Source organism: Talpa europaea, assembly GCF_964194135.1.
Source record: "Talpa europaea genome assembly, chromosome: 13".
NCBI classification, from domain to species: Eukaryota; Metazoa; Chordata; class Mammalia; order Eulipotyphla; family Talpidae; genus Talpa; species Talpa europaea.
Window position 1 is genome coordinate 98,964,370 of NC_140080.1, and position 12,320 is coordinate 98,976,689.

Sequence of the window (12,320 nt, forward strand, 5' to 3'; positions counted from 1 at the left end):
CCCCTCCTGTCCGCGGCGGGGCTCACTGTCTGTGTCTGGGGTGGGGCACAGGCCCGTAGCGGTCGCGCACCCAGCACCGCGGCCTTGTGTCTGTGTTTTCCTCCAGCCTGTGTGGTTGTCTTGCTGTGTCTGACCGGACGGCAGAGCCTCTGAAAGCAATTGTCCTTATCAAGTCTCCCTGAAGCCCTGGTGTGGTTTTCAGTGAAACACCCCTGGTTCTTCGTTCCCGTGCGCGCCTGTTTCCATGCCCCGACGCTGGCACACAGCCCGGTCACTGGGTCCCCGCCGAGGCGCAGCCCAGCGGTCTCAGGCTGGTACTTTAGCTGCTTGTGAGCACGCCGCCTGCCCGGCACAGCCCTTCCTGGAGGCCAGTCCCACGACCAGGTCGCTGCGCCCGAGGGCTGTGGGCACGCAGTCTCGGTACAGCGGGTGGTGCTGCTTTGGGACATAGTCCCGCCACCGGCGGCCGGATCCCACCACGTGCAGTTCTGCATGTCAGGATACGGGGTTAGAGCAGAACCCGTAAGGAGCATTTTTGAAAATGTACAGTTTCAAATGATTATTTTGATTTAGAGAATGTATTTCGTGGTCTTCATCTATTCCTGTAAACGCTGTCAAAGATGAAATGACTGTAAAGGGCGTTGGCGCGCGCTTGGGCGCTGCTGACTGAGGCGTCCGCGTGTAACTCTCCACGCAGGTCAGGACCTCATCCAGCACAGCGCGAGCGGGAGCAGTGAGCTGAATGGAAGCATAAGGTTGTCCGCGCCTGCGCTCGGTAGCCAGCCCGCAGGGGCCACCTTGACCATCAGCAACGACCAGCTGCTCCCCCAGAGTGGTACCTTGAACTCCTCAGGTACGTGGGCGGGGCACCTGCCGGTCCCCATGGTGGAAGGGGGCGCAGTTAGCAGGAGTCAGCCCCCCACGCCGGGGAGCCACTGCCCGCCGGATCCTGTGAGACATCCCCTGTGCCCGCGGCTCGTGCGGCGGTAGGGCCGAGCTCCCCAGAGCCGTTGTGCCTGCGCTGGGTAAGGTGGGCCTCTGGGTGCAGCTGCCAGGCGGGTGCCCTCTCAGAGCAGCCCTCCTGGTCCTGCGGGATCCACCCCTCTCCCCATGCCCCGTCAGTTCTCTGGCACCAGCTGACGTGGGACACGACTGGCAGGAGGCGTCTTCCTAAAGTCAGGGTGTGTCCTCTCGTGTTACAAGCCCAGTGAGCAAGCTCAGGCGAGGATACCACAGCTTCACGAGGGACGGTCGGGCGCTCAGGTGCCTTTTGTCCAGCTTCCCTGCTCTTGTAGAGCGAAAGTTTCCTCACATGCTAGGCTTCGAGGCAGGAGGTGACTGCACCCTTAGAGGGAACGCGGCCCTGATTTCCTGGGCGCAGGCCCAAAGCACAGACCCGGTCAACCCTCTGCGCGCGGGCTGCTCACACGCTCCCTGAGCCGCTCCCTCGCTCTCTTGCAGAAATGAGCCCCGCCCCCAGCAGCCTCCCAGCAGCCACGCCCATGTCCCCATCCGCCGTGGCCGCACAGAGCCTGGTCATGTCTTCGTCGGGAGTGGGCGCGGACGCCAGCGTCACCCTGACTCTGGCCGACACTCAGGGCCTGCTGTCCGGAGGCCTGGACACGGTCACGCTCAACATCGCCTCTCAGGTGGGTGCACGCCCTCCAGCTGGCCGGGGCGCCCTCTCCAGGAGGCCCCGATCTTCCTCAGGTGTATGCTCTGAACATTTTCTTTCAAAACTGAAGTGGAAATTTTTTCTCATTAAAAAAGTTGTGTTAAATGCAAAAGTGAGAAAATAAGAAAATTCGGGAACTACAGAAAGTTACTCGAAAAAGTATCTGCCACCCAAACAGGAGCCTGCACCTCAGTCCGCAGCCGTCTGAGCGCAGTGTGCGTCTGCGCGGGACTGTCTGCGACTGCGTCTGCAGGACAAGCTGTGGGAGGTGCCCCCGCAGGTCCTGCTGGCGTTCGGACCCCTCCCCATGCCAGCGCCCTTGCTCCCCAGACAGGCACGCCCAGGGCCGGTGTGGGGGTTCTTGTGGCCTTGGCACTGGTGTGCGGGTGACCCCTTTTAGCACACGGGCTGTCCAAAGCCCACGTCCCCAGTGCACGTTGAGCCAGACGCCCCGGTGTGAGCGGAAAACCCACCGTGGTGCGCGGTGATGAGTGGAAGTGAGGCCGTGTCGTGGTCGAGCCGAGCTGACCTGGGCCCCCTCCCGCTTCCCTCTGACCGTGACTCCCTGGGGGAGCAGCCACACGGGCAGCAGCGCCGGGAGGCCCTTGGCACACGCGGGGGCCTCACCTCTGCTCTCAGCTCCCCGGGCCAGAGCCGAGTGCAGGCAGCGGCAGAGATCAGGCCTGGCCTGCGCCGTGACCTGGCTGCTCCTTCTTCACTCTGGGGGATCACCTAGTTATAAATTCCCGGAAGGCGTGAAAACAGCACACGCTTCCGGGGCATGTTGCTGGCTGGCTTTATGAAGCTTGTGGAGGGAACTGGCCATGAGGAGTCAGGACAGCCCCCGCCCGAGCTTCTGCGCTGGCGAGGCTGCTCCCCCGGGCAGCTTTGCATGGCAGGAGGCTGGGCATCACCTTGAGCTCTGCCCATCAGGCCCTCAGTGACGACGCTGAGCCCACGCCTGCAGAGTGGCGCTCGGCGTGTGTGTCCTGAGCCGCCCCGTGCCCGGCTCACTCGGAGCCGTCACGGTGGAGGCCGTGTTTGTGTGCACACGTAGGTGTTTACTGCTTCGTTGAAATGCAGCGCACATGCTCTGAGACTCACCCGCTACCTGTAGTGCACCATGAGTCCTTGGTAGATTTACAGAATTGTACATTCTAGTTCTAGAACATTCCATCACCCCCAAAAGTAAAGTCTCTGCCCTCTGCAGTTACCCCACAACCCGTCTCCATGCCCAGCCACCCTCGCTGGCCTGGCTGCATGCACGAGCGGGTCACGGCATTTGGCTCTACCGGCCGGAGCACGTGTTCACTCAGCCCTTGACCCGGACAGTCGCACACCCTGCCTGGCCTCCCACTCTGCTGCCTGGGTGGGCTGCTCGTTACCGCTCGGCTGTGGGCTTCCGTCTCTTGCTCCGTGGGCACCCGGGGGAGCGGACCTGCCACCGTGTTGTCCGAAGAGACCACTGTAAGCAATATTGTAAGTGGCTCCTGGCTGTTTTGATGTCACAACTTCTCAAAGAGTGGTTGTCTCTGCAGGGTCAGCAATTCCCAGCCTTACTCACGGACCCCTCTCTCTCGGGCCAAGGAGGAGCGGGCTCGCCCCAAGTCATCCTAGTGAGCCACACCCCACAGCCCCCGTCTGCCGCCTGTGAGGAAGTGGCCTACCAGGTACACACTGCTCCCACCGGCTCTACCCAGGGGATGCCGCACAGCCGGGGCTGGGGCCGGCCCGAGGGGGCGGCGGTGGGGCACAAGAGGGTCCGGGAGTAGCCACCGGGCTGGCTTGTGTGGAGAATTGGGGTCCCGCTGACCCCATGTTGACGACACAGCTGAGACATAGGACCGGTGCTGTGCAAATCTAGTTTCGAATTTGCTAATTCGAACTAAAGTGTGGGAAAAATAATTTGAATTTAAGAAGGATTCACTGCCTTCGTAGATGAGTTTTAGGGTGGCCGCTTACTGTTCTCTCCAGGAGAAAAGGTGTCGTCCGCTCTGGGGGCGGGGGCTGCAGTGTCAGGCTGGAGGCCAGAGGGGGGCTGTGAGCCATGGGCCCAGCTGGTGAGGGCGTCGGCTCGGAGCAGCCCTCTGCACCCAGCCCCAGCCTTTGGTCTTGCCGCAACTCCGGCCGTTTCTGTCCCTGTTCACCTCGTGGGTTTCCCCAGCGGTTCCAGGACAGCCTCACCCGTTGCTCCTTTGGACTCGGGAGCTGTGCTGCGTGCGCCTGGCACCGCGTGTGGTGTCCTCGTCCCCGGCCACGCGGTCCGCACGGTGTCAGACGGCCTTGGGGGCATGAGCCTGTTTGCATGTTGGGTCTTCTGGTCTTTTTAGTTTATTCCTATTTTTTTCATTCCATTTGTCATTACGCCACAGAAGCACCTTGTAGCGCCTCTTGCTGAATGTTCTAGACTTGAACCATTTCTGCTCATCTTGGGGTTACGCAAAGGGGTGGTGCTGCTCGTGGCACACCTGGCTAGCGGGCAGGTGCCGTGGCTGCTGTTCCTCGGGTGAGGAGTGACCGGCAGGCCAGGCGCTGAGGCACGAGTCAGCGGGCGTAGCATCCGCCCTCGTCAGTGGCGCCCGTGTGGCCGCGCTGTCCCTGTCCCTGCCTGGGCGATTCCCCGCCCACTCTCAGGGCACGGCTGGACGCGCTGCAGCCCCCCCCATCCTGGATGGCCAGGAGGGTCTGGGCCGTGCAGGCCATCGCCGTCGCCCATGCGATGTCAGGTCTCTCCACTCCGCAGGTGGCTGACGTTGCTACCAGCCTGGCCGCGGGCGGCCCGGCCGAGAAGGAGGGCCGGCTACACCCATGCCTGGAGTGCGGCCGCACCTTTCCCTCCGCAGCGCTGCTGCTGCACCACAGCAAGGAGGCACACGGCCGGGAGCGCATCCACGTCTGCCCCGTGTGCAGGAAGGCCTTCAAGCGCGCCACGCACCTCAAGGTAGGCCTGTGCCGGCCCGCCTGCTGGTGGGTCGGCAAAGGTGGGTGTCATCACCAGGCAACCTGGGCGTGGCAGGCCTGTGTGTGCAGACAGGGCCGCGTGCTCACGGGTGATCGAGAGCTGGTGTCTCTGCAAAGTCAAGTAATGGGAGCTGCGTCGCCGCCTGTCAGCGCACAGGGCCCTCGAACCTGCGGGGCCTGTGGCAGAGCTGCGGGGAGGCACCCGAGCTTACTGTGGGAGTGGCTCACTCCCCCCAGCCCCCCAGAGGGCTGTGGCAGGCAGGAGGGAACGCCTCTGGGGTGCTGCACAGGGCATTTTAATACTTACACCTCACTTTCTCTTGATGATCTTCTGAAATTTGGGGTTTTTGAAAAATGAAATTGTGCCAGAAAATCAGGATTGTGTGCCCTGCTGCGGGGCGGGCGGAGCGTGCCGTGACCCTTCTGTCTCCCCAGGAGCACGTGCAGACCCACCAGGCCGGCCCCTCCGTCAGCTCGCAGAAGCCCCGACTGTTTAAATGCGACACGTGTGACAAAGCCTTTGCCAAGCCCAGCCAGCTGGAGCGCCACAGCCGCATCCACACAGGTACCCACGGCCGGGCCTGCCCATCTGCTGTCCCGGGGGCAGGATGTGGCCATGCCAGGCTGCCCTGGAAGGGGGGCATGTGGATCAGAGCGGCCTGTGCCTCCGCCACCAGCTTCCCGCCCCCAGTCCTGGAGGACCCTGCCGCCTCTTTCTCTCCAAGCTGCCCCTTCCTGGCCCTCCTGTCTCCAGTGGAATCCGCCACGAGCCTTCTCGGGGGCGAACCCAGCACAGGGAGGAATAAACTCCCGTCCCTGCCTCGCATCCGCCTGGGCTGCGGGCCGTGAGGCTGGTCACACTCTAGTGTAACGTTTTGAGCTTCGTTTCATGGCCAAACACCCAGCTCTGCAGCCCGTGTTTCCGTCAGTCAGCGACCTTAGGCCTTCCCGCTCCCCGGCGGCCCCGCCTGCTGTGCTTCTGGGTGGGAAGGCGACCAGTCGTCGCTTGCGTCCCGGCCTCCTGCTGTCCTGCCCTCCCCTGCCTGGCGGTTGGTCCTGGGCCGCATGGCGTGTCCACAGCCTCGCCGCTCGCTGGCGGCTGTCGCAGACGCTTCAGCCCTAGTGCGGTTCTGTCACCGCTGGGCGCCGCGGGGCCTCCGGCAGTCGGGCTGAGTCTCCCCGGAGCACACCTGCTGGTCCTGCCGTCTTAAACCCGCGTCCCCCTCTCAGTCTCACCTGCTCAAGCTTGGGAAGTGCCCCAGGTGAGTCCCGCGCTGTCCCCGCAGGGGAGCGGCCCTTCCACTGCACCCTGTGCGAGAAGGCCTTCAACCAGAAGAGCGCGCTGCAGGTGCACATGAAGAAGCACACAGGGGAGCGGCCCTACAAGTGCGCCCACTGCGTCATGGGCTTCACGCAGAAGAGCAACATGAAGCTGCACATGAAGCGGGCGCACAGCTACACTGGTGGGTCGCAGGGGTTGGGGCAGAGAGAGTGCTGGTGCGCCTCTGTGCCCCAGCAGCCAGTGGGGCCCAGTGCTGCCCCTCGGGCCCGCCTGCTTGCTGAGGAGGGGGCGCCGGGACCGCCGGACGAGGTGGCCCTGGGCGGCATGGCCCCTCCCAGTCCAGCCGGCATTTGGCCATCCCTGGCTGTCCACTGCGGCTGTCTGCTGGGCCGGTGGGTGTGTGAGTGGGGCACGCCCCATGGGCGGGTCTGCGGGGTGCTGGCACGCATCCTGCCACGCCTCCTGTCAGCCAGCCTGGCGTGGTGACTGCCACCCATAGCGTGATGGCCCCGCAGCCCAGCTTTGCTCTGGTCACTGTGTAGGAAGCAGGCCAGCCCCTCGTGCAGCTTCTGTTCCCCACCCCCTCGCCCCCCGCAGCCTCTTGCCGCTGGCATCTGAGACACTCCTCTCCCGCCTGCCCGCAGGGACATTGCAGGACCCCGCCGGCCCCCAGGAGCAGGCCGTGGAGGAGCTGGGCCGCACGCTGCAGCTGGAGGCCGTGGTGCAGGAGGCGGCCAGCGAGTGGCAGGCCCTGGCCGACGTGTTCTGACGCAGCCCGAGGCCGGCGAGTCCATGCTGGGATCGGCGGCGCTGGGCCTGCTCCTAGGAGCGGCGAGTGTTGCAGATGTCACGGCAGCTTTAGCTGTAGCGTTAGCTGAAGAATCACTGTCTTTCAGAGACTTTTAGGAAAAAAACTGGGAAAAGTGTAAGCACGTTGTTCTCACTTGTCTACGAATCACTGACCTCAGGTACCACGCCCGGCGCCTCGCCGTGGCCCCACGGCCAGCGTGTCCAGTTAAGGAGCTGACTGGGCCTCACTATCATTGCAGTGTGATTTCTCTGTGTTGGCCAAGGCAGACGTTAACACGGAGAAGTAAAACGGGCCCCCCGCGCTGTCTGCTGTGGAAGCCGAGCTGCGGAACAGCGCGTGGTGGGCGCAAAGCCCAGAGGGAATGTTCGCGCACAGGGAGGTGTTTTCCAATTGCTTTCTCTGTGCGTTTTGAAATTAGTAGAAATTGACTCTTTTTTAGGTGACCTTAAGTTACTATGACTCATGTCTTGAGAGGTGGCTGGACCAGTTCTCTCTCCGTCGCAAGCATCTCACCATCAGGTACACGACGCAGACCTGGCATGGGCGCGGGCCGGGCGGGCCTGGCGCAGGACTTGCGAGGCGCCGCCGCCGGGCGGGGGGCCGCGGCCTCCACAGAAAGCACAAGCCATACGTTGCCAGCAGGAAAGAACGGGGTGCCCGGGCCGGGCCCAGCGGGCGGCTCCGTGGCAGAGCAGCCCGCCTGTGGTGTCAGGCCGGGCCGCCGGACCGTGGCTGCCTCTCCGTGCGCGAACAGACGTATTTTTATTTCAGGGAATTCTTTAGTCTCATCGATGGTGCCACATTAAACGTGTCCCAAACCAAATCCCACCCCACGCTGGGGCAGAGTGTGCGTCCCCCGACAGCATTCCAAAGATGGAAAGTTCCTTCCTTCATGTGAATTTCTCCTTTGAAATTATTTATATGTTCTATATATAAATACCCGTGTACATAGACAGATATATGGGCCTCTGTGCGGCTGAGCAGTATATTTTGTAAATAGAGCCCTGGTCCAGGGACAGAGCATCCGGGTCTTACCTCCTGCGAGCACTTCAGATCAGTATTGGCTTCATTTTATTCAGAAATGGCTCTCTCCGTTGTAGCATAAAGCTGGGGTTCTTGGTTTTTCTTTTCCTGAAAAATAATTGCCTTTATTTCTCTCATTGCCTCCCTGGTTTCAGCAGAGAGTAGTTTTATTATAAATATTGTATGGACTTTGTATATTAAGAGAGGAGTCATTTCAGATTCCAAAAGAAAGACATTTCACTGTTATTTTTTGAAAGGGCATCTTTAAACTTCTGTTGTTTTTGGCATATGTATATAAGTAATATTGGTGGTTGATATAAATCTTTTGTTATGTGAGAATATTTAAGTCAGAAAACTGTTAAATAATATTACTTTTTTTCAAACTGCTTCGTGTATTGTATATTTTTTTATGAAAAAGAAGCCTTATTTGACTGATTCTTGTGATACTGGCCTCTCCTATCCTCTGAGTTTCCTTGAATGTCAGTGCGTGTACCTGGTCAGTCAGTGTGTTCGGAATAACTGTAATTGTGCCAGAGTTTTAAAGGTTCTGCTTTTTAAGATGCACTTTTCTTTTTATAATTTTGTATTAAAATATTTTAGAAATGTTGATTGATTTTGATGAACAGGTTGAAATCCCCAAAGTTGAAATTATTGGAATTTTAAAATTTGTGCTCTTACCAGATTATTTATTTTGGTTTTAGCATTAAACGTCATCTCAGGACAGTCTCTGAAAGGGTTTGTTTCATTCCTGATGGCACAGAAGGTGCAGTTCGTGGCCTGCGCTGGGGGCTGTCGCAGAAAGGCTTTGCCGGGTGAATCGAATGCCCGCTTGTATTTTGGTTACAGAAAAAGGGAAACAGAGTCTTACAGACGATTGGTTTTATGAGTTTTTGCGGTTTATTAGTAACCCAAGAAGACGTCACTGTATGATCTTGATGGACTTTCTACTTAGAAAAGCTGCTGCTTTGCAAGACATTCCTGGCAAATACAAGCTTTAGCAAAGACATCAGTTCACCTGAACCTTGGGCGGAGGGCAGGGCTGTCTTGTGTCTCGCTGTCCCGAGAGGGTCTCCTGACGAGAGCGTCTCCGGTCTGGGCTCCGCGGTGGGCGCCTGTGTTTCTGGAAGTGGCGCGTCACCGCGTGTCCGCCTGGGAGCGCCGGTCCGCGCGGAGTGAAGTTAGGGCGTGGGTGATGTTTTTCCCTTTTAAAACATTGACTATAAAATCATTCGGCATGTGAATTCATTTCTAGATCAGGTAATTTTTAGCAGAAAAATCTCTAGCAACGGTTCCCCCCAGCGCTGGGCAGGCCAGGCGCGACGCCGGCCCTCACGGCCGCCCCGGGAGCCGCTCCAGACGCCGGGTCTGGCTGGGGCGGGGCACACTCCTCCCTGCCCCCTCCTCGGCGGGCGCCCTCGGGTCGGGTCGTCTCCCCTGCACCCTGCGGGGCCCAGGCCCTGCGCAGCCGCGGCGGTCTCAGCACTGTGGGGCCCGGCCTCTCAGAGCACCTGGAGGAGCTGGGGGCGGCGCCCGCTTCTTTGCCCTGGAGGCTTCCTTGAAACCGGCGGCCTCCCTGAGCCAGGCCCGGGGGTCTGGGGCCGGGGTCCCCAAGGCCTGTTTCCCGCCCAGCGCTGGTGGGCTGGCGGCAGGCCCCCCGCAGGCGCACCTCCCGGCCCCCACGCTCTGGAGCCCCGCTTCTCTCCGGCTCGGCGCGAGCAGGGTTTTCCGCCACACGCTGCTGTGCACTCCCGGGCCGCGGCCGCTGGTGCTCCCCGAGTCCTCGCGCAGCTCCGTGGCGAGACGCCGCCCTTGCGGGCACCCGATCGATCTGCAGCAGATGCGGGGCTCTGCCCTTGCGTGGGGCTTCCTCCCCACAGGCTCCCCGCCGCGGGCCGGCGCCGCCTCTTCCGTGAGAGCCGGAGGCTGCGCTCGGGTCGTCTCAGGGATCTCTCGCGCCTGCTGCTTGCGTATCCACGCCCGTCGCAGCCAGTGTTGTGCCCCCCACACATCAAAAAAGCAAAAGTCAGACTTAATCCAGGGGTTGATCTTTGCTACCCAATTTTCTTCCTGAAGTCAGCGTCTCCGGTGAGGCAGAGGTGAACCCTCCGTGGGTCTCTCTGCGCCCAGGCGTCTCCTCGAGGCCCCTGTCCTCTGCCCGTGAGACGGAGGGTGCGGGCGGCTGATCTCAAGGGCGCCAGCCCTGCGGGGCCCAGCTGCAGCTCCTGCGCCTCGAGAGCGGAGGCAGGTGGGGTTGGGGTGAGAAGCCACAGGTCCCCCGTAGAGAATTGTCAGGCCAGCGTCGTGGCCCCGTCCTGAAGGACTCCCCGGCCCCGCCCGGCCCCGGCAGGCGCTGCGCCGCCCGGACGGGGGACATTGCGCTCGGCGGCGCTCGGCGGGAGCAACGGGCCGTCGCGGAGGCCTCGTGTCCTTACGCGCGATGCTCACGGCACGAAGCCTTTTGTGTTAAATCGAGATTTGTATCCGACAGTCTAAGGTGACATAATTCGCTCTTGATGCACCATGAGAATTTTTAAGCTGATTTTTTTATTTACAGAAGAATTCTTTTTTAATCTTCAAAGTCATTTCACGGTCTATTTATACATTGGATGGTATTTTATTTAATCCAATTTTGTATCAGAAATGAAGTCATGCCAAAAGCCACTGTACTGGCGTTAAGAGTAATAAAAATAGTTTTTGTATAATTTTAAAACTCCTGTATATTTACTTCTTTGGGTCTGAGTGAGCTGTGGCCTGGTAACTCAGCGTGGGCCTGCACTGCGGCCGTCTGGACACTCGCACGGGTGCTTGGGCCCGAGCCACTGCCACCTCAGAAGCCGTTCAGGGACCGCGTTTGTGCCGCAGGTGGGACGCTGGTGACTCCGTTCCGGTGTCGGCGTCGGTCCTTCCTGGAAACAGCCCCAGACTCCTGCAGCCCAGAGCTCAGGGGTGCGTCACCCCGCGGGACCAATGCGCCCAGGGCCCAGCGGCCTCGCCCCTGGCGCAGCACGACGCTGCCCACGCAGTGCCGGGGTGCCCACCAGGGGCACGACCTCCTGGGCTTCGTGGAGAGGCTGTGGCCGGGGCTGGGGTGTGTGTGCTCAGCCATAGCAGACAGGCCGCCTCTCCAGGACAGCTGGCTGTTGGACGTGGCCCAGCCCAGCCTCCCGCCTCTCCCGTCGGGGCGAGTGTTCTTGCCACCTCAGAGCCGGGCGCAGGCGGCGGCCCCTGCCCCACGCTGCCCAGCGCCCGCCCTGACCACTGGGCCAACTCTGGCCGGCCTCCTCGTCTGCAGAGTTGGTGGCCAAGTGTGTCCCTCCCAGCTCACAGCCCTCCCGCTCTGCTCTGCACCGAGAGCTGGTGTGTGCGGGGAATGGCCGCCTCGGGCACGTCCACGCCACGGAGCCCCTTCTCCGCACGGCGCGCAGGGACAGGCCTGGGAAGGTGGCGAGACGCCTGCTCAGAGCTGGGGTGCTGTCGCCGGCCGGTGGGGCTCTGCCGGAGCGGCCCCCTCTTGCCCCCTGGGCCCCCGCGGGAAACCGGCAGGACTGCAGATGCTTCGTAGTCGATGACACGTCGTCAGTCCACGCTGCCGTCCCCAGATCCCCGCTCAGTTTAGTTATGAACGGACATTTTTTTGCAGGTCTCAGTGGTTATTCCACCGCATCCACGGTGCCCGCACCTTGAAAGCTCCGCACCTGTGCGGTGGCTCCTGTCGGGACAGGACAGGGCGGTCACCCGCCACCCGGTGCGGGCCGTGGGGCGAGGGTGGCCAGCGCCGCGCTGTCCGGGACAACGGCGCTGGGCTCCCGAATCCACTTTCTCCAACGCGGCGATGCGGAGCTGCCAGCACAGGGCACCGCGCCGTGGCCCGCGCTCTGCGCCCCGCCCTCGCCCTCGCCCTCGCCCCTGCGCGGGGCCCCCGCCCGCACGGCCAGCACGGCCAGGACGGCCAGCACGGCCAGCACGGCCAGCACGGCCAGCACGGCCAGGACGGCCAGGACGGCCAGCACGGCCAGCATGGCCAGCACGGCCAGCACGGCCAGGACGGCCAGGACGGCCAGCACGGCCAGCACGGCCAGCACGGCCAGCACGGTCCCCGCCCGACGGCCTTGCGCTCCCGCGGGCACACCCGGCGCTCGGGGCTCACGGGTCGGGAGAACGCCCATTCCCGCCTCGGGGTGCCTTCACCCCCAGGCCCGTCCTCTCCGCACACAATCCGCGTGGCGCGGGGTCCCGGTGCCCCGGAGCAGCGGACTAGCGTCCCCCGCCCCAGCCGGCGACCCCCGAGCCGCGAGTCCGGAGGCGGGGCCGGGCTCCTGGGTGGGCGGGGCCCGGGGCGGGGCTCCCGTGTGGGCGGGCCCGGGGCGGGGCTCCTGTGTGGGCGGGGCCTGGGGCGTGGCTCCTATATGGGCGGGGCCCGGGGGCGTGGCTCCTATATGGGCGGGGCCCGGGGCGTGGCTCCTATATGGGCGGGGCCCGGGGCGTGGCTCCCGTGTGGGCAGGGCCCGGGGTGGGGCTCCCGTGTGGGCGGGGCCCGGGGCGGGGCTCCCGTGTGGGCGGGGCCCGGG

The 12,320-nt window shown here is 62.4% G+C and overlaps 1 protein-coding gene across 1 annotated transcript in view; it reads left to right on the forward strand.

Moving 5' to 3' along the window:
• Positions 1-6,687, forward strand: part of ZNF236 (zinc finger protein 236) — a gene marked incomplete at both ends in the record, with an annotated part of 55,018 nt that extends 48,331 nt beyond the window's left edge. Inside the window, 6 exons of the mRNA XM_084252801.1 lie at positions 1,462-1,649; positions 3,214-3,345; positions 4,419-4,616; positions 5,072-5,201; positions 5,923-6,099; positions 6,563-6,687. Of these exons, the coding sequence (XP_084108927.1) occupies positions 1,462-1,649; positions 3,214-3,345; positions 4,419-4,616; positions 5,072-5,201; positions 5,923-6,099; positions 6,563-6,687 (950 nt within the window). The remainder of the gene's footprint in view (positions 1-1,461; positions 1,650-3,213; positions 3,346-4,418; positions 4,617-5,071; positions 5,202-5,922; positions 6,100-6,562) is intronic.
• Between the last annotated feature and the right edge of the window lie 5,633 nt (positions 6,688-12,320).